Raw genomic sequence first — 24,652 nt, 5'->3', positions numbered from 1 at the left:
ATTTTTAGTATTCTCTCTTATTTTCTGCCAAATGCAATATAACCTAAAGAAATTAAAGTATGCTGAAATTTGTTTTTAAGTGCACACGAGTTGCCTTCTTCTCAAACGGTGAAAGTCTGTGTTGAACAAATTCCAATGTCAATGTGCCTTTTGAATAATTTGTTATGATAAGTAAAAAAAAGGAAATTGTCTAAAACTCACCATGAGTTTTCAGTATTTCTCTTAAACTCACCACAACTTTTCAAAATATCTAAAACTCGCCATGTCACTAACTTGACGTTAAACAGACTAATGAGTGTTAATATATTACCATTTTAACCTTCATAGGAAAATATAAATATATATACAAAATAAATTAATGGCTGTTAATTTATTACCATTTTAATATTTAGACATGAAAAAAAGGAAAAAGTTCAAAACAATATTTTCAAATATATAATACATAAAAAACATAGAAATTACAAAAAATATAAAAAATTATAGAAATTTCAAACAAAATAAAAAATTATTTTCAAATTATAGAAACTATAGAAATTGAAAAAACAAAGTCAGAAAATAAAAGTTGTAGAAAAAACACCAAAAATTATAGAAAAACACATAAATTGCAAATAAATAACAAAAAATATAGGAAAATTTATAGATTATAGAAAATAGAAAAATGTAAAAAAAACAGAAATTATAAAAAACATTGGAAATTATAACAAAACACTAAAATGCAAACAAAAAAAAAAGAAAATTGAAAACTAAAAAAGACCATTTTTCCTCTAACTCGCCATTCAAGTGTAATTTGGTCATGAAAATTGTTATTTATGCTGACATGGACACCTCTGTTAAGAAGCATTAACGATGCATTAATGGAAGGTGAGTTTTGGAAAATAAAAACTTATTGACATGGTGAGTTTTAGACATTTTGAAAAGTTGTGGTGAGTTTACGAGAAATGCTGAAAACTCATGGTAAGTTTTAGACAATTTCCCAAAAAAAAAAAACCGAATCATCTTTTATTTTAGCGGAAGGCTCTAAAAAGAGAGTAGTGAAAGCCAAACAAGACGTGAACAGAAGTAAGAAATTATCAAAGGATTCATAATTCTGACCCCTAAAAAAATAATATATTTGAAATTTAGGCTTAACTTGAAAAGAGTATAAATACAAATAAATATATTCGGTGCAATATATATATATATATATATATATATATATATATATATATATATATAGTGATAATAAAGTGATAAACATGACAATTCATGATTAGTACCCTACTAATTGGTAAAATTATCAAAGGATTCAATTTGGTTTTATTTGTAAAATCCAATAAAGTGATAAACTGAAACCTTAAACCATAAATTGGTAAAAGTGAAAATTCATGATTAGTATCCTGTACTTTGGGCCTAGTGCCATTTTGGTCTTCGAACTTTAAAACATGACAATTTGTTTAATACCTAAACTTTTAAAACATACTAATTTAGTACCTACCGTTTACCATATGTTAATCAGCCATTAAGTTGCATTTGTAAAGACATAAATGCCTTTTGAATGTCATCTAATTTTTTTTTATCTACTATCTAAATGTCGACAAAAATGAACAATCCTAAATCCTTGCCTCTTTTTTTCAAGAAAGTTGGAATCACTCTCAACAGAAGAGGCTAAGATTTAGAACTGTTCATTTTTTATTAATGTTTAGATGATTGATAAGGGAAATTGGATGACACTGGAAAGACATTTGTATTTTTCCCATCGCCACTTAACCGTTGGTTAATAGGCACTAAATTAGCATATTTTAAAAGTTTGAATATTAATTTATCATATTTTGAAGTTCGAGCATCATAGTGGCACTGGCCGAAGGAATACAAAATACAAATATATAGAATGCAAAGTCTTGTATTTTGTACTATTTCAGTATTTTGCATGTATTTGTATTTCACTCTTCCCAAACCGAGCCTTAGCAAAATATTAAATCGAATCAAACTCTTTTAGGTATAGATCGAACCAAACTGCAAACGCGGTTCGGTTTTGCGATTTAAACCGTACAATGAACACCGCAATCCAGAGGTTCTTTTTACAAACATATCATTTCTCACGTCGAAAACCCTAAACCCTTCCATTCTTCTACGATCCATACTTCTCGTTCCTTCTACTCCTCCCAGACGAGTTTGAGAATATCAATCAGAATACTGTCTTAACCCAGAGACCTAAATCATTTCGTTTGTTGTTATTATTATTTAGGTTGATTGGTTGAAAGAAGTTCAAAGCTACAGGCATTTGAAGCTTCAAACGGGACCACTCATCTCTTTGTAAGGGAATTTGAGCTTTTCTCCATTATTTTCTTTCTTGCAAGAATCAATCAGTAGATGGTGTTTTTGCAACTTTGGTGGATGTTTCCTGAAGTTCTTTCCGCCAGATTTCTTAGGTGCATAAGGCTCCACAGTCATCATCATCCAAGCCTTATCCCTACTATATGGGGTGTTGCTAAGGCTCCATAGTCCACTTCTAAAAGGATTTAAGCAGATTTTTAAGGATATAGAGAATGTCTGTCGTCCTCCATGTAACCTTGTTAAGCCTTGCTATGGAGCACACTTAAGTCATAATTGTAGTTGTGTTTTTCGTTTTTTTTTTTGCATTTGTTTGATGGTCAAGTTGAGTTTCCTTATGGCGTATCTGTGAATTTGCATACTTATTAACTAAGATTTCAATATATCTTGAGAAGAGAAAAATTGATTTTATGTGCAAGTGTAACCACATAGTTTGGCATACAACAATCTTGGGTTTTCATGGGTTTGAGAGGGGGTTTCACAATTAGGAGAGTTGACTTTGAGAATGGGCAATTTCTAGAAGGCTTATGTAGGCTTGTAACAGAGCCAGAATGGCAAAATTTAAAATCTATATATAATTTTCAAGGGCTTGGTAATCTACTGTTGCTACAGGAGAGGTTGGTGGTGGCGTTAACTTCACCTACCATAACCAACTAAACCCACCTTTGTTTAGTTCTAGGATTGACATAATCAAAGTAGTGATAAGCCAATCAAACCCGCCAGCAAAGGGGTCTAAACAACTTCTGAGAGTTTCTATCCATATATTTCAATCTATTTGTCTTGTATATTGATGTATTAGATCAGGCATACGAAAATGAACCGTGTATTAGTAGGCTCTTTACCATGGTAGTACTGTCCTACCCATGATGGATGTCATGATGTCATCCCAGTCTTCAGAATGATTTAACACTTAAAATGATAGACACATCTCACTATTAGCTGACACTATTGAGTCTGACCTATTTTTATTTCCAAATCAAGGTAAATATAGAATTCTATATGTGTATGTGTGTTTGTGTGTCTTCCTACCACTATTTCTACTATACATCTATATGCATTTCCTGCTCTAATCCATATTTGGAATTTCAGGACCTAGGATGAAAGCTTTGAGAGCTATCAGGAACCTTAGAACTCTCTGTACCTATATCCACAGAAACCATATAGAATTTTATGTGTGTATCTGTGTTTATTTCCTACCATTATTTCTACTATACATCTATATGCATTTCCTTCTCTAATCCATATTTGGAATCTCAGGACCTAGGATGAAGGCTTTGAGAGCCATCAGAAGCCTTAGAACCCTATCTACCTATACCCACAGAAACCATCTTTCTACCCCCCTTTGTCGATTCTACTCAGCACAACCTGAAGAAGACAACAATAACAACACTGGAGAAGATGAAGATGAGGTCTCTTCCTTTGACAGTAGCCAGTATACATTCCCTAGTGTTGGTTCCAGTTCAGCTGCTGATGTTCGACGTGAACCTACATGGAATGAGGCATATCGGGCGAAAGCTGATCAAGCAATATTTGGCACTGATGCTCGGAAGCAGACTTCTCAGATTATAGAGGAAGATGAAGAGGGCCGACGTGCAACCATGCTTGCAAAGGCTCTGCTTCATGCAGCATTAGAGAAGCCTGATGATGTTGAAGAGGAGGATATGGTGGTAAAGGAGGAAGACCAAAGGTCATTGTCTGTTGGGATAATAGGAGCTCCAAATGCTGGAAAGTCTGCTTTGACTAATTATATGGTTTGTTCTTTATTGTCTCTTTTATGATTCACTTATAAATCCTTTTCATAAATAACTCATTTTTCGTCTTATGAATATGTGGTGGATTGGCCTTCAGTTTTTATTTCTATTATTGGAAACTTTTCTATATGGTATAGGCTAAAATGACCAATTTATCCCTAGCCCACTATGCTCACTGGAATTAGTTATTGCACTCTTTTGTAGTAAATACTCAAACAAGAATTTGTTTTCATATACATATACTTGTACATATATGTAAAACTAGGGGAGAGGAATGGAATTGTTAATTTTTGTAATGTTAGTTATTGACAAATCAGTGGGTGGAAGGAGATTACCAATGATTTAAATAAAAAGGGCTTGCAGTATAATGTATAAAAGGAGGGTTTGTTGTGTGTATGTTTAACATGGTTCCTTTTTGCCTTTTAGCAATGTAAATGCTTGGAGCATTGATGGGTGTTCTCCCTCCATTTTCTAATAAATATTGTGTAGACTTGAGAATGTATAAGAAAAAGAAAACCATAGTTGTCAAGGTGATGCCTAGGTGACAAAGTGCACATGGAAGGTTGCCTTGTTTAATTGTCAAGGTATTTTATACATGGTGCTATTATATACATTTGTATTCTTAGTTTTCTGAGATTATAATAATAAAACAAACATTATTGAACTTAATTATTTAGTTTGTGAGTTAAAATATTAATTTCTTTTATTATGTTCTCATTGTTAGGTTCAATCAACATGTATGCTGTATTGAATCCTCAAAGACTTCAAAACCTGGACTCATAAGCAAGGAAGAACTCAATTTTTTTTCCAATCAACACACATTGATTTTCTCTTCTTCTTTTCGTAGGACAAAAATATCTATTTTCTGAAACTTCTTTTCTTCCATGCTTTTTCATGAATATGTTAGTTTCTATGTTTTGAATGAAGTTTGTACATTTTTTACGAAGACTATAGTCAATTACCAATGAAAGATGGTTGCTACTGGCTATGGAAACTAGGGAATTACCCTAGAATTCATGGTTTTTATACAAAAAAATGTCCATCACCTAGGCAACAAGGTGCCCCGTCACCTAGCCTTGCCTTGGTGTCTTGAGAACTATGAAGAAAAGTAAAGAAACTGAAAATCAAAGTGTTGATTTCTTGTAGGACATGCCCTTTCTTGTGATGCCATGTCTAGGTATGCTGTGCACTGAGATTTTTTTGCTGACTGAAGCATGGAACATCACCAAGGTTCTACAATAAGTCTCATGCCAACTCTTGGCATGGTTAGGCCCATAGTTTTGAAATGTTCTGGTAACCTTATTATGAGAGACTTGAAGTCCACCCCAGTTCCTCCAAATGAAAAAAAAAAGTCAGTTGAGCACGGAAAGTATTTTACTGGTATTTGTCTTTTTATAAAGATAGCCAACAAAATTTATAGGTGCAAAGATAACATACAAGTATCTTTGGACCTTTCAGTTGCCTGAGCTATTTTCTACTTGCTTTTTGGGTCTTTGGTAGGTTGACTGGAATTTTATTTCTTTATTTGCCTACTTCATTCACATGTCGTATGTTTGCTATACATTCGTGACAGGTTGGGAGCAAAGTTGCTGCTGTTTCACGGAAGACAAATACAACTACTCATGAAGTCCTAGGAGTTATGACAAAAGGAAACACCCAAATTGTATGCCCTCTTTTAGATTCATCAGTCACTTTGTTTCTTTTGGTTAAAGGAGTAGGAATATGAAGCTATGTGGTTTACATGATATTGTTTCGTAAAAGTTTGTATGTATTCCCATTGCAATTTTTCCTTCTTATATCTTATATTTTCATTGGATGTTTCAGAAGTGTTAAGGATTTTACTTAGGTGCTACTTGATATCTGCTGGATTGGTTTAACTGAATTACTTGTTGGCATGGCTTAAAATGCCCATGGATTTCCTAAAATTTCCTTGACATATTCCCATTACCATGGGTGTTGACATGGAAAGTTACAAATCGACATATTCCCCAATGAAAACTAGTGGCACTATGTGAAGTACATGAGATGGTATTATAACATGATGAGTTGGCGATAATATTTTAGAATGGCATATTGTGGCAATTGGGAACATGGGATCCATCTGTTTTGACTTTTGAAGATTATTGTGACATAGAACGATGGAAGTAAGAGCCCTAAAGGATATTTAGTCCCTTGTTGCAAAATACTCATGCATATTTTTTCCTTTGATCAATTACAAACAACTTTAGTAATTCTCAAATGAGGAAAAATCTGTTTTTTCTTGGAAAAAGAACTACCTGGAAAAAGAACTACCTCTCTCTAGGTGGGAGAATTACACTAATTAAGGCCATGCTTGCTAATTTACCCATCTTTTTCCTATTGGTGTTTAAAATCCCAGTGAAGGTTGCTAACAGATTAGAGAAGTTTATGAGAGATTTCCTGTGGGAGCTAGGAGAGGAGAAGAGGGATCACAAAGTTAGTTGGGAGATAGTGTGTAAGAGTAAGTCTTGTGGTGGCGTGGGTCTTGGGAGTATCAGGAGAAGGAATATGACTCTGTTGGGGAAGTGGTTGTGGAGGTTCCCTATGGAGAAGGAGAAACTATGGGCTAAAATAGTGGCAAGTATACATGGGCTGGAGGACAATGGATGGGACGCTGGAATCAGAGCTAGGACCACAAGCAACTCTCCTTGGAAAGCCATTCATGACCTGCTACCAGTTTTCTCCCCTAATATCAGGTATGACTTGAATTCCGTTAACTCCATAAAATTTTGGGAACAAACATGGGTGGGGAGCGCCCCTTTAAAGGATCAATTTCCTTCTTTGTATGCTCTTTCTGATTTGAAAAATGAGCCGATCTCGTCTTTCATCACCTCGTCCTCTTCCACTTCTGGGATTGGGTGGAACTTGGGTTTAAGAAGGGATTTGAGGGACTCAGACCTCGACAGTATTTCGAGCCTTATTACACTTCTTGATAACGTTGTCTTAGATCCCACTAGGGAGGATTCTAGAATTTGGACACCTACCCCCAATGGCATCTTCTCTTGTGCCTCGTTCTTCAAAGTCTTAAGTCAGTCCACCAGTCCTACCTTCCCCCCTTTCTCTGTTGGTGAGGTTTGGTGCATAGCAATACCTCCTAGGGTTGGTAGTTTTTGTTGGGAAGCCTATCTGGAAAGAATTAACACTGGTGATCTACTCCAAAAGAAGAGACCCAATACTTGTTTGTCACCTCAGTGGTGTGTTTTATGTAAAGCGGATGGGGAGACCAGTTTTCACCTACCGGTGTCTTGCCACTTTGCGAGGTCAATTTGGGATTGGGCTTCCTCCTTATTTGGACGCAGTTGGAATCCCCCATCAGATTTGCAGGGCCTTTTCTCCCCTACCTTTTTTAGGTGGCGAATAAAAAGGGGAAGGATAATGTGGAGAGGAACTAAGGGCTACAATATGTTGGACATTGTGGGAGGAAAGAAACTCCAGGATATTCTCAGAAACCCAAAGAGGAGCAGCAGATTTGAGGGCTATCATACATATTAGGGCGGTATAGTGGCTGAAATATTTGGAACTATTCACAGATTACACTGTGAATGACATGTTGAGGAAGTGGGGTGAAATTGCAAATTGCACACAGACCAAGTCAATAATGAAAGTGGCTTGGACTCCCCCACCTAGTGGATTCTTGAAATTAAACTTTGATGGATGCAGTAGGGGAAATCCGGGGCAATCGGGGATTGGAGGTGTTTTTAGGGACGAAAATGGGGTCATCTCTGCCATGTTCTCAGGCCCAATTGGAGTGGGTGACTCCCTTAGAGCTGAGATCCTTGCAGTTATGGAAGGAGTCCGGAAAGCTAAGGAGTTGAACATCAAGAAACTCATAATTGAAGGGGATTCAGAGGTGGTGGTAAGATGGCTGACTAAAGATCAAAATGGTTTATGGAAGTATAACAATGAGAGGAGGAAATTCATGTGGCTGGTGCGGGAGATGGAAGTTAAGACATGTTGGGTTAAAAGATCGGCTAATTCCCTAATTGACGGTTTAGCTAAACAAGGGGCAGAAAGGGATTCACTGTTTTGGGCTAAGCTGTAACTTTAGTGTATTCTTTCTTTTTCTTCTTTTTTCTTCCTTTTATGAGGCTCTTAGTGACTCTTGGAAGATAAGTGTGTTTGTCTTCCTCCTGTAAATTTTCTACTGATGATTTAATGAAAGTGTTATTGATCAAAAAAAAAAAAAATCATATAACAAAAAAAAATTCTGTTTTTTCCATTTGAAGAGTGTGACATGGAAGTAAGAGTTTTTCCCCAGATCTTTAGTCCCTGTGTCAGCTTTCCAGAGCTTACACCTTGTTGCAAAAACTTCCATATATTTTCCTTTTGATCAATTACAAACAACCAGATTCAAATTGTAGTACAATAGCAACTTCCTGACAAAGTAAAAACAAGACAAAAGTCTAGACCTAGAGATCACCCATACATGTGATAAAGAACCATCCTGACATATCAACTTCCAATACAAGATTTTCCTGGCGAAACCTCCCCTGTCCAGACTATCAGCAAGTGAGTTGTCAGAACTGGAATTCATTTGAACAGGATGGCCACTCTGAAATCTGAATAGTGGGGCTTTCACTGTTCTGATTGTATGTGACAAACCACTTAATATCTATTCTCCAGCCATAAAGTCATGGAACCTTGTATTTTCCTTCTAGGTTTGTCAATATGGAGATTAGAATACAATTTGTTTCTTCAAGGCATTGGTGTTTATTTTCTGTGTGAAGACATTCATCCATTTCAGCCATTAGTCTTGTAACAATGAATAAATGTATCAGAGTGAACAAGACTTGTTTAAGGAATAAATGTATCAGGGATTGGGAGCAGAGTAGCTTCTCCTTTAACCAAAAATTGCTGTGGTCCATAATTGCACTTAGCATTCTAGGTGATGGTACCCCAAAGGGCTATGTGGGTTTGGGCAATAGCTGTTTTCCTTAGTAAAATTTGTTTATGCCAAGCCATTACATGATAATTTCTAGTTGGCTTTGTGCAGGGTAGCCAGTTTCCCAATAAAAAATATTGGGTTGGTCTATTAGGGCTTCATTTCTGGCATGATTTTTCCTGTTGTGCTTTTATGCAATGTTATTTGTAATTGTATTATAAATCATACTTTGTAAGGGATTTGTATTGATTTGTATCACGAACTGTAAGATCTTTTTTTTTTCTGATTTTTAAAAATTGTCAAAAAATGTAAAAATATTTACTAAAAACTCTTAATAATAGAAGAATGGCTTTGCACCGGCTTTCATTCTATGGAGATCATATAGTTATGTATTAATGGCAATTGCATCACTTGTATGCTATAACTGGAATTCAATATATAGTATGATCAAATTCAACTACAAGTTAAAGTTATTGACATCACAAAGAACACAAAAATAAAGGACCTAACTGAAAGAAATATGACATTTGACAACTGACAACTTTATCAAAGGAGCAACTTTAATATTTTAAGAACTACAATTGTTATTGAAATCTGTACTGGTTGTATACATGAACTAAATAATTCAAGGTACATTAGTACAGAAAAATACAAATCACAGTTATAGACAATTTAAAACATTTAAAGTCTAAATTGAAAGGGGATCTCTTCTTGAAGGTCTTGATGCAAAGGCTCATGGAACTGAAAGCAGATTATTGTTTTTTTTGATGAATGAATGAAATTTATTAATCAGCAGAGGAGAATAGTACAATGTCCCAAGGAGAGGCACGAGTTGCAACCTCTCCTGGTTAGTTAAGTACAGCTTCCACTATATAATAACAACTTACAAAGTAGCACAAAAAAGGACCTTCCTGGATACCCCCTGTTTAGCGAGAGAATCAGCCATAGTATTAGCTGACCTACTTACCCATTTTACCTCAAATCTCATATTCCTAGTTAACCACTTTACTTTTTTGATGAGGTCTTTGTAGCCCCAAATGGTCCGGGTTAAAGCACCACCTTGTTACCACATGAGAGTCCCCATCAACTAGGAGATGCTTCACCCCAGGCTGGTTAGTGATTTGAATTCCTTGTACTGCAGCTAGTATTTCAGCCCTCGTAGAGTCCCCCACTCCCACCGGTCCTGAGAATAAGGAGATGATGTTTTTGTCCTTATTCCTCAAGACACCCCCAATACCTGATGGCCCAGGGTTACCTTGGCTGCTTCCATCAAAATTTAACTTGATGATACCTTCTGACGGCGGAACCCATTCTAATAAGCGTTTATTCTTCTTTGTAGGAGTATTAGCTATTACTAACCAATTCCTCCACAAGTCATCAAAAGAGAAATCATCGAATATCTCCAAGGTTTTCAGCCAATGTATTGCTCTTGTTAGAATGCAGTCCTTCACTTCGTCTAATCTTCTTTCCTTCTCTAAGAAAACTCTTGCATTCCTTTCCTCTCATAGAGTCCATAAGGTTGCTGCCCTGACTCATTTCCACATGAACTTGCCTCTTCTAGTGTGCCAAACAAAAAAAGAGGGGTTAAATAACATACTCAAATCAGTTGGTGGGGACCACCTACCTCCAAATAAACTAAGGCTCCAACTCCATAAGTCTGTAGCAAAGGAGCATGAAATCAACAAATGGAAACAGTCCTCATTTTGGACCTAGCACAAGAAACACCAATTCGGGGAGAGACAAAGAGAGGGTCTCTTTTTCTACAAGTTTTCCAAGGTATTGATTTTCCCATAGTAGACTTCCCAACAGAATACAACAATTTTTTGAGGGATAGGTTGGGCCCAAATCTCTTTGAAAGGGAACCCTTGGGAATTGGGGTTGGAACTGAGGGATTTTTGAAAAGAAGAGCAAGTGAAAATACCTTTAGGAAGGGGAGTCTAGACTCTTTCATCAGAAGAAGTGGGGTCCAAACAAACAGACTCTAGTAAATGAAGAAGCTCAGTGATACAAATCAACTCACCATCCCTCAATCCCTTATGAAAACCGAAATTCCAGTTTAAAGACAGGGGACTTAACGGGTTCGGAAGAAAATTTGCGATCGACTCATTTTTGTGAAGGGATAGGGAATAAAGCGATGGGAATCGATCTTTTGAGGGGTTGAGTGCCCACCCAAACATCCTCCCAGAACCTGGTAACATCACTAGAACAAGCATCATACCTAATAAAATTGAGGAAGCGAGGGAGAATGCCATGTATAGCTTTCCAAGGTGTTGTGAGGGTATCTCGACGAGATATCCCGACATCTCAACCATTTCCTGAGCAGCCATGAATGCTAAACACCACCTCATGCCATAATCTCTCTCTTTCTCTATCGGGGCTATCTCCATAACCACTTCCCTAGGAGGGCTACATTCTTCAGCACTATGTTCCCTATCCCTAGACCCCCTTCTTCCTTAGATTTATTAACTATCTCCCATCTAACCAGATGATCCTTCTTCACCTCCCTTGGTTCCCATAGAAAGTCCCTCATTATCTTCTCCAGTTTCTTAGCCTCCCTTGGTGGAATCCTGAACACTGATAGGTAGTAGGTTGGAAGGTTGGCAAGTGTAGCCCTAATCAAGGTCACCCTACCCTCTATTGAGATGTAATTCTTTTTCCAAACTGCTAATCTTTTATCAAAATTTTCCACAATAGGGGCCTAGAAACTTTCTTTAGGGTTAGCTCCTAAGGGTAGCCCTAAGTAGGTCAAAGGCTAAGGAGAGGTAATGGAGCCTAAGCACTCAGCAATGGAATCAATCTCCCAATCCTCCATATTTACTCCAGTCACACAACTTTTGTCAAAGTTTATCCTCAGATTGGAGGCAAGCTCAAAGGCTCTTATTAACTTCTTAAGGTTGTCCACCTTTCTCAAATCACTCCCTTCTCAAAAAATAACTATATCATCCGCAAACTGAAGGTGAGTTACTGGACAACCTCTCCTCCTTATTCTCCAACCCTTTATGTGGCCCTCCTCATCTGCTTTGGAGATCATTCTACTAAGAACATCAACAACAAGTGTAAAAAGGAACGGAGAAAGTGTATCACCTTGTCTTAAACCTTTGTTGGCTAGAAAGAAGTCCTTAACTACTCCATTCACCAGGACTGAATAATGACAAGAACTTAAACATCCTCTTATCCAATTACACCATTTGTCCCCAAACCCACGTCTTCTTAACACCTCCGACAGGAAACTGCAGTCCACTAAATCATAAGCCTTTTCCAAATCCAATTTGCGAACAAAACATTTTCTGCCAAATCTCCTCATCTCTTCCACACTCTCATTTGCAATGAGGATCTGATCTATGATTTGTCTATTCTGTACAAAGGCTCCTTGTGCTTGGCTAATGAGAGAACTGCTTTGATCCTCCTAGAAAGCACTTTTGCCAAAATCTTGTAGACACTTGTCACCAAGCTTATTGGCCGAAAATCTTTGGGGTGCTTGGCTTTAGTCTTTTTAGGAACTAAAGCTAGAAAAGTGGCATTGATTCCAGGACTCACAATATGTTTATCCTCAAATTCTCTAATGGCTCCAGTTAGGTCTTCTTTGACTATATCCCAACAATCCTGATAAAATGCCATTGTAAATCCATCTGGGCCCGGTGCCTTAGCTCTGTTCATAGAAAAGATAGCTTGTTTGATTTCCTCTTCCTTGATCATTCTTTCTAGCCATCCCCTATCTGTCTGGTTCAAAATTGGCCAATCCTCCTCTCCCACTGACAATCGATTCTCTAGGGGTCTTTGGAATATTGATTTGAAATGGTCCACAATCCTACTAGCAATCTTCTCTTGAGAAGTAATCTCTACTCCATCAATCTCAAGCTTTAGTATTAGGTGCCTCCTTCTCCCATTAGCCATAGCATGAAAAAATTTGGTATTCCCATCCCCTTCCTTGGTCCACTTATGTCTAGATATTTGTCTCCATGATATCTCCTCCCTCAGCAAAACCTCGTCTAATTCCTTTTTCAATCTCCATCTCAGTTCTCTATCTTGTACATTCATCATCCTTTTAGATTCTTTTGCATCGAAGTCCTCAATCTGAGCCATTAATCTTGCTTTTGCTTCCTCCACTCTTCCAAATTGATCCCTATTCCACTCTTTTATTTTGCCTCTCAACCTTTTTAATTTTTTTATGGAATCTAACCCCGTTCCATTTCACTTCCCTCATCTCTTGATTCCACCATTCCTTAGTCTTAGCCAAAAAATCCGGATGTGTTAACCACATATTCTCAAATCTGAATGGTCTAGGTCCATTTCCAAAAGGTTCTTGTCCTACTTCTATGGGACAGTGATCAGAGTTATTCTAGGTAGTGCCTTAGCCACCAATCCTCTCCAGTGGCTCTCCCAACCCTCATTAAAGAGAAATCTATCAAGCTTCGAACAAATTGGGTTTTCTTGGAAGTTGGACCAAGTAAAGATTGCTTGTAGTAGAGGAAGATTAGTTTTCAAGGTGCCAAGGCGAGGCTAGGCGACTGGGGGGCGCCTAGTTGCCTAGGCGATGGATTTTTTATGTTAAAAACATAGATCCTAGGGTAGTTCCCTAGGTACCATAACCATATTTCTTTAATAATTATTCATGATTTTCATAAGAAAAGAAGAAGAAGAAGAAGAATGATAAAATTTTTAGTTCTTTCTTACTTATCGGTTCAGGTTTAATAATGTAATAATGATAAAATTTTTAGTATATAAACACACAAAATGATTATTTTAGTTTAATAATGTCTATTTTATAATTATAATCTCAAAAAAGTGTGAATAAAGAAGTATTTTATAGTAGGAAGTAGAAAGCTGTTAGGTGATTAGGCGAGGCGAGCCTCAAAGGGCGTCCTGTTGCCTAGGCGTCGCCTTGACGACTATGAGAGGAAGTTCTCGTAACTCACAAGAGTTAATGAAATCATTGAACTTCCTCATACTAGTCGTGATGGCCTGTCTGGAATTATTTGATTCAGTTGTGAATCTAATTGCATTAACATCCCCCGCCCCCGCCCCCCCTCCCCCAAAACACCAAGGGCCTTCCCATAAACATTGAATACCATGAAGCTCCTCCCATAACTCATTCCTCTCTATGCAATTATTTGGTCCATACACATTTGTTAGCACCCATATAAAGCCATCTTCCACCATCCTGAATTTTAAGGATACAGTAAAGTTTCCTATCAGCTCTTCTATTGGTTCTACAAAGTCCTCCCTCCACAGAGTTACTATTTCCCCCCGAAGCTCCCCACGAAGGAGCTGAACACCATCTCACCCCTCTTACTTTCCAAATCTCTCTAACCCACCTCCTATCCAGTTCAGCTATTTTTGTCTCCTGTAGCATCACGATATCAGGTCTTTCTTTCCTAAGTAACTCCTTAATCAATCTCCTTTTTCTAGCACTGCCCAAACCCCTCACATTCCAACTGATTATCTTCATTAACCTTCATGAATAAGCCCTTGAAAACTATTTCCTTCATTTGGTTGCCTTTTTCCTTTCCCCTCTTCCACTGAATTCGATATCCCCTTCAATGTCCAAAATTAGTCTCTTACTTCCGACTTCTTCTTTTTCCTACCCTTGTTACCCATTGACTTCCTAGATGGCCCTTTATTTCCTGTTTCCTGCCCCAAACTGTTTGGGTTAGCAGTTGCTTCAGATTTTTTTGGTCTCTCCTCTAACATTTCCTCTTTTTGTTTATATTCCTCCAACAAGGTACAAATCTGCTCCCAAATCCATTCTAGTTCCTCCTGTTTCCTTACTACCAAACTAACTCCCTCAGTTTGAAATCCCGCCTTATCAATCATCATTCCCCTGCTGCCACTTGGTTGGTCTGGTTGAGATTCTAGGATATCTGTTACAAGCTGAGAACCCTTATTAGTATCTAAAAACAAATGGACCGGCTTACCTGAAGGTGGCATAGATGATTGCAAATGGACCAGCTGTTGGGTATCAATTCTTGGAGTGTGAGCCAGACCCATTCCCTTTTCCTGACTCAGCCGTGGAAGTGAACTAGGTTCAGGCAATACTTTTTTCACCCCCTACAGTCAAAGATTCCTCCCTAGTCTTTCCCTCTGCGTGAATCCTTTGATAAGGCGCCATATCTGATTCCTGTTTGTCTGGTCCGATGTCCTGACTATGCTGTGCAAGCGGAGTAGAGTCGTTTATTGGTGGAGATGTAAACTGCCGGACCTCTTCAAGTGTTCCCAACTCCCTCTTTTTTTTGTTTGGCATACCTGGACTGATAGACATCTGTTCGCCACTGCTGAGATTTAGAATTCTTTGCCATCTGATGTTGCCAGTGTCTTGCATGTCCATTTCCTCCTCTGGAAATAAGATTTCCATGTTTAAACTTCCCTCATCCAAAATATCTTTTGGTTTATGAAGGTTGATACTTCCCAGACTAATAGTTCCTCCAGATTCAGAGTCTGAATCAGAGAGCTCTTCATCTTCTGTCAATCTGTCTGAATCTGAGTCAAGTAACTCGCTTCACTTCACACACCTCGGGTTACGGCGGTCCTGTGCGGAGGTACTCATCTTCTTTGTCGATGGGATCCACTGTAACGAACTGGAAACTCTTGCTGAACTGTGCGAGTGAAGGTAGGAGCTCGAGGAAGATGATGGTAGACCTTGTTTGTTGTCTACCTGAGGTACTTCCCCTAGCACGTGCCCCTTTAAGTCATCACGCGCTGACTTGATTCATGGGCCAGTTATTTTTGGCCCATTTAACTTTTTGGGCCTGTTGGGCCCAGGAAGAAGATTTGGGCCTGCTGGGTGATCCACATACTGCTGCCCGACAAAACCCCCACCTGACCCGATGGTTTACCTCCCTCCAGCTGTACTGTATCCAGATCCTTTCCTTTATTTGAATCATTCAATATATTTTGTTTGGCGCCACAAGTGGCTACCTGAGCATAGGTTCTATTGGTTGTCAAACCCTTACCTTGTGTTCTAAGAGTCTCTTGACCCGAATCTTTTGGACTGCCTAAAGGTAGAGTTTCCATTTCAGTGAAACTTCCTCGTCTCTTTTTTCCAACCAACTTCAAGCTGCCACATAACAACATTTCCTCCACCTTTTCGTCTTCCTCCTGCCTTGCCTCCCTCCAGAGGTTAGCTTCAATGGAGGACACTAACCAAACTGGTACAAACAGTTCATCCACAATTACATTCACCTTCCTCGGTATATCTTCTGGTTTTACTCCACCCAGTAGAACGGCTGCACTTCGTAGATCTCCCCAGAAGACACCACCATCAAGGCGAGCTCCACACAGCAAAGCGATTGAGTTTGCAGTTTCTTGATTCCAAAGATGGAATGGTAGCCCAATCACTCGGACAGTAACACTATCTTCCACTGAGAACACTTTCGAATTTGAAGAAATAGACCATTTGTAGACTGAAAAGGTCCCCAGAACATCTTGGATACAACATGCTCTAACATTTACCTGGTTTTCGAGAGGGTCCAATACTGCTTTAACAGAATCGAACGGAGTTAAAATGAAGGTGCTTCTTAGCTCCAGTTTGAGCTTCAGTAGTTCTGCAACTTTCCACCAATCTGTCACCAATCCTCCAGCTTCAACCACTAGTGTTCTTTCCCATTTTCCTACTGTTCCATCCGCTATCCAGGAAGGATCCCTCCTACTGTTTGCCATGGTTACAAATTTCTTTTCTGGTACCTCTTCCTTATACCTGATCTGTCTTCTAGTTTCTGGTCTTTGTTCCCTTTCATCAATTTCTGATAGTTCTTTTTTTCCCTTCTATTTAGGAATTTTGTAAGTATCCCTGCTATCTTTATCCATCCTTTGCCATTCTTCCCTTGAGGGAAGCAAACCATCTGCTTCCTTCCTTTAGAAAAAAAATTCAGTGAGGGATATGAATGCACCCTTTGCATTCCCCTTGTTCTCCATCACATACCTCCTACCTGACTCTGAGGACTTTTCTTTCCATTTTATCTGTTTCCCTTTAGTTGCTGCATCAAAGACATATTCCTTCACCCAGATAATCATGTCTGAGCCTTCCACAAGAACCGTAGCCCTCTTCTGTTCTCTTATTTTCAGTCCCATTCTTCCTTTGATCCAAATTTCTTCAAAGAGAAAATCTTTGGCCTCTACCCTCAAAGCTGTCCTCCATTTTGCTTTCTCCACTAAGCCTCTATCCATTGCTTTTTCACCTTCGTTGTGGGTGTCATGCGATGCGTTGCCTGACATTTCCCCCATGTTGTACTTACAGTTTCACACTTGCATGAAAAGTATCCATGAACTTGGAGAAGGGAGGGAAAGATAAGGCTAGTGAACTTGAAGGCTGAAGAGGTTGACGAAGCATACCTTCATTTTAAGGATTGAAAATTCAAAACTTATTATCCTGTACAGTGACGATGTGTAATGCCAAGCTCGTCTTTGCAACTCTGAAAGCAGATTATTCTTGTGCATATGTTCTCATGTCAAAGTATATATACTGAGGGGGATGTGGTAGGATGTTTGAAGAATAATGAAGCCAATTACTGAGATCTGAGAGGGGGATGAAGAAGTAAATAGGAAGAACTGTAAAGTGTAAACAAGGTGGATGGTTCAGTTGCCGAATTTAATGGGGATAGTTCAATCACTTCTGTCTCTTTTATTTGGGAATGGTTTTCTTCTCTCTTTGGTTGCAGGTGGATTCCTCCTAATGTGGCAGGCCTCTTTGAAGCAAACTTCTTTAGGTGACCAAAGAAAAGGGGAGGGATGTTGTGGAGAGCCACAAGAGCTGCGGTCTTATGGGCAGTGTGAGAGGAAAGAAATAATAGGATTTTCAAGGAAAAAGAAAATTGAGGGAGGGTTTGATTGATTGCATCACTATTAAGGTAGTGCATTGGGTAAAAACAGTTGAGTTGTTTAAGGAGTTCTCAGTGGATGATATAATTAGGGGATGGAATTCTATTCTTCAAAAAAAGGGGCCGAAGTTCAGTAGAAAACTCTTCAAGATCCACTTCAGCAATTCAAGAGAGTTGGGCAGTTTCTACACAGCAAAGAACAAAGATGAATTTCAATGGAAGCTCGCTTTGTAACCCAGGGCCTTCAGGTGTAGGGTTTTTTAGAGATGGGGAAGGAAAAACCTTGGCTCTTTTTTAGGGGCCTATAGGACTGGATGACTCGTTAAGAGCTGAGGTGTTAGCTTTACTGCAAGGATTGAGACTGGCAAACAGATGGGACTACATCAGATTGAAGTGGAAGGGGATTCATGGATAGTAATAGACTGGATGAAAGCCGGAAATTGGGAATCTGGAATTACAGGCAAGCTATGTGAGAAATATGGAGTCTAACATGGGAAATTGAAGCAGATTTCAAATGAGTTAGAAGAAGAGCTAATGCCCTGGCTGATGCATTAGCCAAACAATGATCAAACAGGAGTGGGCTATTCTGGGCTGTATTGTAACAGTGGAATTGTTTATGGGATCAGCATTCCAACTATGGAATGTCTGATGTGTAATTTTTATGAATTAATGAATTAAAGTTACCGTTTACAGAATAAAGTTCTATCACAGAGGATATAAACTTCAAATCTAAGCATTTATTCTTCTGAAAAGCAAACACCTGAAGGTTTCAGGTTGGAAAGGTTCCTACAAAAGATAAAACAACCCGATTTCTATTCATAACCCACATTTTTTAAAGTGGCTCCAACACCCAAAACAAGTATGTTTGATGTGTAGCAGAGTGTTGACAGGAAGGAGTTGGAATTTTGGGACAAATTTAATTTTGATCAACATGCATGACAACTGATGCAGTGGGGCTACAACAAACTATCAGAAAACAGAAACAAGAGGAAAAGAGAGTAGAAAGGGTGAAGAAAGAGAAAAGAGAGAGAAATCCCAAGGAATCACTCCAAGGGGTCCTAGAATCTCTCTAGGGTTTGTAGAAACCACTCCATACAGCAAGAGAGCTCTTAAGAAATCTTCATTCATTCATTCATTCATTAGCTTCAAAAGGAAGAGAATACATCTATTTATATAGTGACTTGTGTGGCCGGGAACACTGTTCACCATAATTACAAAAAGTGCCACTCTTTGTCTTGTGCATCAAGAAACACAATAACTTTCTATCTACTAATGCAAATAAACTGAAAATTGAAAGACAATCACTACTAAGCTAGAGGAACAAGATGCAAATAATGAAAATACCCCTGAACAGATCAGTCCAAGTCCCAAGAGTCTTCTCCATGCCAAATCAGAACCTGTTTGTTGGCCTTCTTCTTATGAGAATAGGTCTTATAATGCATGGACCGATCCCCATCACGACAGATACTATTTATATGGGGAAAATCCCTATTTTTATGTAAGTTTTGCATGGTCACAGATACAAGAGTTGGAATTAGGGATGCTCATGGTTCAGTTAGCCGAACCGTGGGTTTTTTTTCCAAATCGAACTGGTCCTTCAGTTTTTGGAAAACCGTGAACCAAAATCAACTGGTTAAGCGGTTGGTTTGGTTCTTTGGTTTTTTATATTTATATATATATATATATATATATATATATTATAAATAAACATATAATATAGATCCTAGAAATATCTATAACATATATACTGGTCAGTTTGGTTAATCGCTGGTTTTTCATATTGGTTAGCCGAAACCAAACTGGTACCTTAGGTTTTTCAAAAATACTGAACCAAAACCAAAATGACTGGTTTGGTTAACTGGATTTTTTTGGTTTGGTTTTTTGGTTTTTGACGAGCACCCCTAATCATAATCTAGTGTGTGTCCAACAGTCTGACTTGGAAACACAAAAAAAAGGACATGCGGAGTTGTAGACACACCTAATGACAAATATTAACTATTAATATACTCCATATTTTTGTTGAACTCTAATATTATAATCCTATAAAAAGTTTTTTAAAAGTTTACCTTTGTAACCTAATAGAATTTTCTAGGAAAGATGACTTTCAATATGCACATTATCTATTCACTCATCATCAACATCATCCAACCCTTATCCCAACTATATGGGGTTGGCTACACGAGTCTTGTTTCGCTATTCCGTTCTGTTTAAAGCCATATCCATTGTTAAATTAATAGCACTTAAATCATTTTTTTACTATGTCTACAAGTTTTTTGTCAAGACTGTTGGAACAGACCAACAAAAGGTAGTTAGTCAGTTTTACAAGAGGAGGCCACATCAGCTCAACTAACCAGCCACTTGTAATAACTGCCATCCACTTGTAACAACTGCCATCCAATTGGATTGTCAAGACTGTTGGAACAGACCAACAGAAGGCAGTTAGTCAGTTTTACAAGAGGAGGCCACATCAGCTCAACTAACCAGCCACTTGTAACAACTGCCATCCAATTGGATTGTCAAGACTGTTGGAACAGACCAACAGAAGGCAGTTAGTCAGTTTTACAAGAGGAGGCCACATCAGCTCAACTAACCAGCCACTTGTAACAGCTGTAACAGTCAAGATTGTAGCACTATAAGTAGTAGAGTAGAAAAGGAATAGGGGAGGACTCTTTCAGCATTAAACTCTCTCTCTCTCTCTCTCTCTCTCCTGCCAAGAATTCAGGAGGTTGGCCCCTCGAAGAGCCCTGAGTTAGGCAGGTTCCTAACATTTTTGGTCAACCTCTAGCCCTTCTAGACCCTTCAAGTTGCAATAAATTACTTATAATAAATTACTTATTCTTGCAGGTGCTGTTGGTTGTCTTCTATGCACTTGGCCAAACCATCTAACTCTACTTTCTCTCATTTTATCACCTCTTGGTGCTACTCCATTACTCCTATGTCCTATGTTCCTACAAATGACTCCGTATCTGATTCTATCCTTTTCTAAATTTCCATTCATCCATCTCAGCATACACATTTCTTCCACACATTTTTTGGAAACATTGCTTCTTGACTGCCCACCACTCTGCTCCATTTCCATCAAATAAACAATGAGAGAGAAAAATATCATATAGCAGTGTCTTTCTGGAATCCATGCAGTGTCAGTGTTCAATATGTGTCCTACACAAAGGTGTATAGAAGAAACAGAAGATAGGAGGGACATCCTCTGTTTTCATATTGGAAAAGAAGGAAAAAGCGTGGGTGGAACCCCTGATTTCATGTTGAGAAAGAAGAAAAGTAATACGAAGCAAACCCTTGTTTTAGTGGAAGAACAAGATTATTGCCCTTTTCCCTTTAGAAACGAAGATGCTAACAAACCAGCCTTCGATATAATTCGATATATATATATATATATATGCTTACTTCATACACAAACCAACCTTCGATATGATGAAACTTCAAGATTCAATGTTTCTGCTTTGCCTATCACAATGGTTGAAGGTAGATTTGAACCTTTTTTTATTGCGGGTGGGTGGGTTCATTTGATTGTATTAAAATTCTATTCTGCCTGAAGAAAACATGCTGATTACTTCTGTGCAGTGTTTCTTTGATACCCCAGGACTCATGTTAAAGAGTGGTGGATACCCTTACAAAACTGATGTGAGAGTTCGTGTAGAAAGTGCTTGGAGCTCCGTTGATCTATATGATGTGCTTATGGTTATTTTTGATGTCCATAGGCATCTTTCCAAGTAAGTTCCTTTTGCTTTCAGTTTCAGTGTATCTTGTCAATGTTTTCTTCCAAATTACATAAGCAAGATTGTTAGGGTACATGTTTCTTGTGTGACATTCAACTAATGATTGGTGTGTACTCCTTTTATGTCTATTGATGCTCTGATAGCTTCATTTCAGTATGCTTACATACCTATTATTTTGATCAGTTACATATCTATTACTGTTAAGTAACAACTTTGGCTCGTTATGTAGAAGTTTGCAATTTATATTATTTCTCTAGCTTTTTGAGATACAGCTACACATTTTCACCATTTGAAATTGCCGTAAGTTGCACTGCCGGTCATTTTCACCATTTGATATCCCATGAAAAATGGCCTTTACCCAATGTTAGTCCCTGCTATCTGGGGTCTTTTGAGGGGTGGACTGGATGTGGATCTAATCTTTGGCATTTTTTTTTCACAAAGTGGCAACTTCTATATCCCGTGAAGATAAATATATTTTACTTCCTTTTTTCTTCTTGATCTAGTCTCTTGTGACATGTTGGCAATGCGGAGTGTGGGTGCCTTACCATCTAATTCTTAATTTCTTTTAGGCCTGACAAAAGGGTGATAAGATTGATTAGACATTTGGGAGCACAGGCACACCCAAAACAGAAACGTGTGTTATGTATGAATAAGGTTGATCTTGTTGAAGTGAAGAAGGACTTGTTGAAAGTTGCTCAGGAATTCGGAAATCTTCCAGGATATGAAAGGTTTAATTTTGGGTTTTTAAATAATTAATGCATATGCTCAAGATCTGTAGTTTTTTTATTTTTTTTATTCTTGCATTTCTTAGATATTTCATGATCTCGGGTCTCAAAGGTTCTGGAGTGAAAGATCTTGCTCAATATTTGATGGATCAGGTATATTTCTACTTTCATTGTAAAACTGTAGTATTTATATTGTTATGATATTTTCATTTTAAGCTTTATACCTGACATAGATGTGCTTTTCTGGGACGGTGGGACCATATTTTGTTTTTAAATTGTTTAATCTCTCTCATAAGAACTAATGTTAATTTGCCTATCTGGAGCCATCACAGTTTTTAGAAATGGTTTTTATCACTCGTAAATCCGTTGCTTACTGGTTATATATCCCACAGGCCTGATATGTACTTTGATGTTAATTTACTTCAGGCAGTCAAAAGACCTTGGGATGAAGATCCCACCACTTTGAGCGAAGATACTATGAAGAATATATCATTAGAAGTTGTCCGGGAGAAGATGTTGCACCATATCCATCAAGTGCTGGTTATTCTTCTTTTGATAAGTTTCAAAGAATCTTTCGTTAGGAAGCCATAAAGTGGGTTACATTATCTTCCATTTCAGGAAATTCCTTATTCTCTGGAGCATCGCCTGATTGATTGGAAGGAGTTGAGAGATGGTTCTCTTAGGATTGAGCAACACTTTATCACTCATAAGCAAAGTCAGCGCAAAATTCTTGTTGGGAAGAATGGATCTAAGATAGGGTAATTTGGTTGTCTAGCTCAATAAATCCTCTTTTTCTATCAAAGTTCACCATTATCAGTGATGATGACTTTTGTGATTGTTTCTTTTTTTGGTAAAAAAGAGAAATGTAATTAAACATTAGAAGAGATGCAAGATATATTGTTTTGAGTGAGAGAAGACAAAATCCAAGGAGGAGAGTTAAACCATTGAACCCCGTTCAGGGCAGCTAGAACTAGCTAAAAGTTGGGCAATGGATTATGTGATTGTTGAATATACCAAAATGACCTTATTTTGGGTGGTACTTTATATCTATGATAATAAACCTGCATCTATGTTTCTTCATTTTGAACAATGAAGTTGTGGACTCAGGTGGGAGGTATTCCTGACAGAATGTTCCTTGGAATCTGATATATTGCATGTTCTGGATGATAAATAAGACAACATGGCTGTTAATCAGGAACATCTGATCAAATTGAGCTTCCAATTTTTTAAGTTTTGAGGTCTCTTACTTGTAGTCAGTTAGATGGCCTGGTGAGAGTTGATGTCCAGGATAGTTGTTATTGTTATTATTATTGTTGTTGTTGTTGTTGTTGTTATTCTTCAAACTCTTATGCCTTTTGCTTTTTTTTTTTTAATTGCAGGAGAATAGGCATGGAAGCTAATGAAGAGCTAAGGTCCATCTTCAAAAGGGATGTGCATCTCATCCTTCAAGTTAGAGTCGCCTGAGGCAATGATCAGATGAATGGGATGTCAGTAAGTGCAGCCTTTCTAATCAGCATCTGGTTGTATATTTGGATAATTCTGTCATATGTTGTCATGCTGTTTGTTTCTCTCCAAGCAGAAAAATAATAAATAAATAAACCAAGGGTGAGGGGACGACTATTACAGGAAACTGGGATTTAAGTTTAAATGACATGTATGAATGCTGGACCAATTCCAAAACATATTTATTTGAATGTGAATTGGAGGATACTTAGATTACCCTTAACTAGGTTGTGTCCTAAATAATAACAAGATAGGTTCTACAATAGCATAGGAACAGTAATTATTCTAGTTTTTTTTACCGGGCTTGATTGTTGCTGTTGTTTATCTGTCGGTTTCTTTATTGGCTCCCTTGTTGCAGATTTATGGCCATAACACGCTGCACCATGACATTATATATGTTCCCCTGAGAGTGGCATTTTTTGAGATGAATGATGGTGATTGGTAGCTCTTCTTATGGTGCTGGAACTTGTATGGGAGATGGGTCGCACCAATCCACATAATTAGAGCTCCAACAAGCATATAATCAGGGCAAATATATTTCTGAAATAGCAAAGATGCTCAAAGAGACGCCTCTTCGGATCCAGTAATAACCTTCTCAAGATGAAATTGCTGGCGTGATGAAATAGGTGTGGTCAACCAACTCAGCGATGTCCAAGCCAAAGTTATACTCTTCTCAAGAGGAGACAACTATTCTGCTAATGTTGCTTCAGCTACTTCAGATTTGTTGTTTTACATGTGCAGGAATTTTCTATTAATGAATTTGGAATTTGACTTAAAATGCATGCTTACTAAACACTTCAAGCTATTTGTTGCGTGAGTGGGTCATTAAGAAAAGGGATGAATGTTTTTTTTTTTTGATAGAAAAAAGGGATGAATGGTTTAAAGCTTTTAATGGTAATAACTGCCGTACCTGTAA

At 37.9% G+C, this 24,652-nt stretch overlaps 1 protein-coding gene across 3 annotated transcripts; it reads left to right on the top strand.

The window, feature by feature from the left end:
- The first annotated feature begins 1,996 nt into the window (after positions 1-1,996).
- Positions 1,997-24,652, top strand: LOC104601236 (GTP-binding family protein). Of its 3 annotated transcripts, XM_010264507.3 has the most exons (11): positions 1,997-2,292; positions 3,400-3,482; positions 3,568-4,061; positions 5,635-5,724; positions 21,354-21,502; positions 22,078-22,236; positions 22,320-22,386; positions 22,660-22,767; positions 22,852-22,991; positions 23,613-23,724; positions 24,095-24,652. In XM_010264507.3, the coding sequence occupies exons 3-10, from the start codon at positions 3,576-3,578 to the stop codon at positions 23,695-23,697; spliced, it is 1,284 nt and encodes a 427-aa protein (XP_010262809.1). In that variant the 5' UTR covers positions 1,997-2,292; positions 3,400-3,482; positions 3,568-3,575; the 3' UTR covers positions 23,698-23,724; positions 24,095-24,652. The 3 variants fall into 3 exon arrangements, with proteins under 3 accessions (XP_010262809.1, XP_010262808.1, XP_010262810.1); XM_010264506.3 differs by lacking the exon at positions 3,400-3,482 and having other exon boundaries at positions 2,004-2,292; XM_010264508.3 differs by lacking the exon at positions 3,400-3,482 and having other exon boundaries at positions 2,004-2,292; positions 23,613-23,720; positions 24,095-24,234.

Source organism: Nelumbo nucifera, chromosome 2 (genome assembly GCF_055504915.1).
Source record: "Nelumbo nucifera cultivar China Antique chromosome 2, China Antique-T2T, whole genome shotgun sequence".
NCBI lineage: Eukaryota > Viridiplantae > Streptophyta > Magnoliopsida > Proteales > Nelumbonaceae > Nelumbo > Nelumbo nucifera.
This window is presented reverse-complemented; position numbering and strand designations above follow the sequence as displayed.